The sequence below is a fragment of the Salvelinus sp. IW2-2015 genome, linkage group LG19, assembly GCF_002910315.2.
Source record: "Salvelinus sp. IW2-2015 linkage group LG19, ASM291031v2, whole genome shotgun sequence".
Taxonomy (NCBI): Eukaryota; Metazoa; Chordata; class Actinopteri; order Salmoniformes; family Salmonidae; genus Salvelinus; species Salvelinus sp. IW2-2015.
Window position 1 is genome coordinate 15,849,269 of NC_036859.1, and position 5,000 is coordinate 15,854,268.

The 5,000-nt window shown below is 42.7% G+C and overlaps 1 protein-coding gene across 1 annotated transcript in view; it reads left to right on the top strand.

Annotated features, from left to right (window-relative positions):
• The window catches only part of LOC111978905 (adenylate cyclase type 1-like), a 72,345-nt gene that overhangs the window by 15,081 nt on the left and 52,264 nt on the right, over positions 1-5,000 (top strand). Inside the window, 1 exon segment of the mRNA XM_024009151.2 lies at positions 2,287-2,398. Within this exon segment, the coding sequence (XP_023864919.1) occupies positions 2,287-2,398 (112 nt within the window).

Genomic DNA, 5,000 nt, shown 5'->3' on the forward strand with positions numbered 1-5,000 from the left:
CACACACCTCTAGCCTTGACCCCCTCTGATTTGCTTTGCAAGCCTTTTCACACACAACATGATTACATTGCAATCACGAGCTAGGCTCGCCTGGCTGCTTCAGAAAGGCTACATTACGATACAATACAATGTTTATTGGTCCATTATACACTGAATACAACATAAATGTGTTTTGGCAGGTTTTTTTGGGCCATCACAGCAGTACTCTGCCCCACCACACATTAGTATAATAGGGAGATGGCAGAGATGTCCCCTGGAATGTGATGAGATCTGGCTGGGTGAGATGATGGAGGATTACATGGCGAGGTCAAATACAGTATATCTGCCTGGCCTGGTGATGCGGTCTTGCGGGTGCAACACAGACTGGGAGACAGCGCTGTCTGAGAGGCTCGGTCCAGGGCTTAAATGCCCCATGAGCCCTGGCGCTGGGGCGCTGGGGGAGGATATTACTCAACACTGGGCTAATAACATCTGCTCACAGTAATTGCTCTAATAGGATGATTTGTTTATTGGGGTCAGGGCTGGAGGGAATACGGCTGATCTGGGATATATTATTGGCACCCTTGATAAAGATGAGAAAAAAAGATGGTAGGCCTAAAAAATACATAATAAAATATACCGTAGTTTATTGTATAGCGGTTTATATGCACAGACCGGTTTGGGTTTTTACTTTACCTTCTATAATGGTATTTCAATGTTTGGTTTGTTAAATGTGATGCACCACTCCGTTTTTGTAGTTTACTCCGCTACTTGAGTCATCTCTCTCCCGCTGTCTGACTAAGCCCCGCCCCTTGTCACTCAAGGAGCGCAGTTGTTGTTGCTCGACCACTAGATCATATGCCGATTGCTCACTATCGTGAATCCCGAACCACCGCCTCGCCCCTACCAACTCGCTTAGAGGGTTCTCTGTTGTCATGTGTTGCTGACAAAACTCAGAGGGTGACTTCCAGAGAATGGCGAGGATCAAAAAACGTTGGGGCACTTGTGACTTCAATGATGCAATTCATGTTCCACTTTTAAATAATAAAATGAGCATGAAATTCAAATTAACACATCCCCCCCACCCTGTCGTTTTACAAAATATAATCCTAAACATTTCAACATTTAATTTGGGAGGTATTTCATATTTTACATGTGTCAAGTCTCGACATCAGACATACAGTAAACAAATGCACGTGTCATAATTAGGCACGCTTCTCCATTCTTTTGTGTGAAATTGCAAACTCAAAAATAATGTGGCATTTATGGCATAAATGATTCCACTTAGGTATGAAGCCGGCAGCGTTGCAGGCTCAGTTGAAGTGCCATTGCAATTGTAATATTTGGTCAAAAATAAGGCCTAGATCTTTTGCACACATTGTGCAGCCCTATGTAGCAGTGTGTAAATTGAAATCACTTATGTTGTGTTGCCACCCTAGGGTCATGCACAACTCGTAAAGCAAATTTAGAATTTATTAAAAAACCTACAATACCGTCATTTCAAAAATGTTAAATATTTTGTGATACGATATTTTGGCCATATACTGTAGGTCAGCCCTATACTGAGATATATTGTATGCTAAAAAAAAGTTATAATTATATTATTTTATACTAATACAATTGCTCAGAGAAAGAGATTTTGTTTAATACAGGTTTTTTTTTAAAGAAAAAATATAATCCGAACATAATCCGAAACACAACCAAAACAAACTGCAAATGCATCCAACAATTTTGTAGCTTGATGTAGTCATTAGTGGAATATGGGACCAAATACTAAACTTTTGACTACATTTAATATACTATAGGTGAAGGACTTCTTCAAATGGGGGGGACTGGATACATAAAGTGCATTCATTTCTAAATGGTAAAACAGATACTAACTACTTAGGGAGGTGTATGTTGTCTGTCTAACTCCTAACAGGGCATGGCTCTGCTTTGATCCCTATGAGAATGATCTAGGGAAGAACAATCCATGTTGCTATTCTGAGTCCTGCTTGATTTCACTGCCTGTCAGGCAATGGAACAGAACATGGATCATCTCATTGGCTGTCACCGTTCAATCTCAATCTAAACACATTATCAAAAGAGACAATGCTCACGTCAACAATCTGACCTAGCACGCGATGCTCATCTCTATCCCTTGTTGGCACGATCTAACATCTCACGTCTGAGATACTGTTATATCAGGAAGCTGATGCTGTACCTGTCATCTTGGAATGTATTTTAGTATTTCTATGTCTCTCCTCACCCCCAACTCTCTCTTTCTCGCATTTTTCTAATCTCTCATCTCTTCTCACTCTCTTCCAGTATCCTGTTTGCTGACATTGTGGGGTTTACCAGCCTGGCGTCTCAGTGCACAGCCCAGGAGCTGGTCAAACTTCTCAATGAGCTCTTTGGGAAGTTTGATGAGCTGGCCACGGTAAGTCTATTATCTTTCCTGTTCTCACTTTAAGCTTCTACTTTTGACACTTACTGTAGGTCTACTTTTCCTCATGCTCACCCTATTCTAAAGGCTGGCTCCGAGACATGCTAGCATGGGCAATCGGTTGTTTAGTTGTTATACTGTAGCATAGTTTATCCTCATCTACATACTACCCTGGTGCTTGTTGTTGAAGTATGAATACCAAGTCATATACTTTGGTCATTTTTGCTTTGATACATTCATTTAAGTAATTGCTGGTGCATCATTGAGAAAAATGTTATCTGTTTATTTGTCACAGACAATTTTGATCCCCTTCTGACCTACAATTGCCCAATGTTTTCAGTTTGTCTTTGACCAGAGGACTGTCCTTTTGCTCCCTGGTCTGTATAGGCTTTGGGTCTGGTTTTGACCCGTAGCGATATGGATCGTGTGTATCTTCATTTAAGGATGTGAGATACGGTTGACTGGCTCTCACAGCTGTCATTCCAGCTTTCCAGAATGTCATCAGTGGCATCAGGGCCACATATGTTTAATATGATTACACATGCTCTCATCTGAGGAAGAGATGGCGGGACTCTTAATCCATTCCAGATGTCTCGTCTGTGATCGTTTTGAATGATCTGAATGGAGGGGTAAGCGGACTGGTACGAGTTGTATCCGTCCCAATGTTTCCATCCAGTGTCAATGGAAACAGATGTGCACGCTCCTTCTGTCAATATATAGTGTTTCATTCTTAGCAACTCTCTTGCTATGTTGGTGCCGCAAAAGTCCATGCAACATTTGTCTTGCTTTGGGCAAAAACATTTACATTTTAGTACTTTAGTACTATTTTTGCCGGGTTTTGCTGTTGCAGTTATCGTTAATTAATATATTACAACATTKTAGTGTATATTCACCTCTCAACAGGCATGATTGCTGTAGTAGCCTCACCCCACACCTCCCCTTCTACAGGGAATCCCAGATGTTGATTTTAGGCTGAAACATATATGTGTTGTGTTGGAGTTAGAGGTGTCGGGTCCGTCACCCGTCACCCCTCACCCGTAGCTCTCCAACCCTAACCACACACACCCAGCAGATCATCCTCCCACCTCTCTTAACTACATGTAATCTGGCACCAATTATATACACTGTGCACATGTGCCTGTGCAATCCCTTAATCCACGGGATTACACCCAACCCTTTTCTGCTTTCATAGAACATTTTCTTGGCCATATCGGCCCGGCTATTTTCAGTCTTTGTTTACATGCAATTAAAAATAAAACCAGACAAGACAACTGCAGTTTGTCTAAAGGTGATGAAGGGCGGTCATGATGGTACAGTGTAATTTTCAGATGGAATATCTAGAAACTGTGACATTGGTAATTTTGTGATTATTCCCAATTGTATATATTTCCATGCCTTCAATGCTCTTGGCCTACAGTATTCATATAAGAAGGTCATGGCCAGCCTGTCGGCACAGATACAGTCCTACAGCCTAATGCCTCACAAGTCAGAGTAACTGAGAGAGAGAAAGAGAGATTATATACAGTATATAGTAGACGCTGACATGCAAGAACCACATTTCACATCAAGCTTTAAGCTATCTCCCATAAGCTTGATGTGTATTGTGTCACAACTGTCACATTTTCACGCTCCTATCTCCCCAGTGGCAGTGTCCCCACAGATCACAGTGACAACTGTCCCCAGACTTTAACTCCCTCACCAGAGGTTCCACCCTGTGTCCTGACCCATAGTCCCAGTCACTGTGATAAGTGGCACCGCAAGTGATTCATTCTGCCTGGCCACAACAGGCTGCACACACTCACACGCACAAGCACACACGCACAAGCACACAAGTTGAGACACACACACACACACTGTCTCTCCCTGTCAAAGACGAGGAGCGGGCGAAGCCACATGTCCACCGGGCAGAGTCTCAGCTCGTCAGTCCTGCCGGTCGCCACACCATCCCCACACCACCTGTCCAACTGTTGAACTTGTTGTCTCTCCACCGGGGAAGTGGGCCAAGAACACAGCGCTCTCTCCAATTATCCTCCCTCAAACCGACTCCTCCTCTCTTCTCCTCTCTTTCTCTCCCACTCATATCTTTCTTTCTCTCCTCTGCTCTCCTCTCACCCACTACTCATGCTTCTTTCTTTTCCACCACCCCCCATCTCTCTCTCTCTAAGACATGCACAATGCAAATGAGCAATGACTTGGTATCACATTTGACTTTAGGCATGTAAGAAACGAGTTTGATCCCACTTCCCTTTCAGTCTGTTTCTTTGTAAACTGTGCCGACTGTTTCACGCTGGCTTCTCTCACAGCCTCTCTATCACTCCCCTCCCTGCGCCTTAGGGTGTATTGATGTTGCTCTGTGTTTGTGTCAAAATTAAAAGGACAAAAAGAACATTACTGTTGATTTGGTTAAACCCTTCCATCTTAAACTATGGGTTATCCCTTTTATTTAAAGCTGAAATATGTAACTTTTTGGGACGACCCGACCAAATGTACATAGTAATGTGAGTTATAGATCTGTCTCTTGCTTTCTCATTGAAAGCAAGTCTAAGAAGTGGTAGATCTGTTCTATGTGCCCTATTTCTATGCTTCCCGTTCTTAA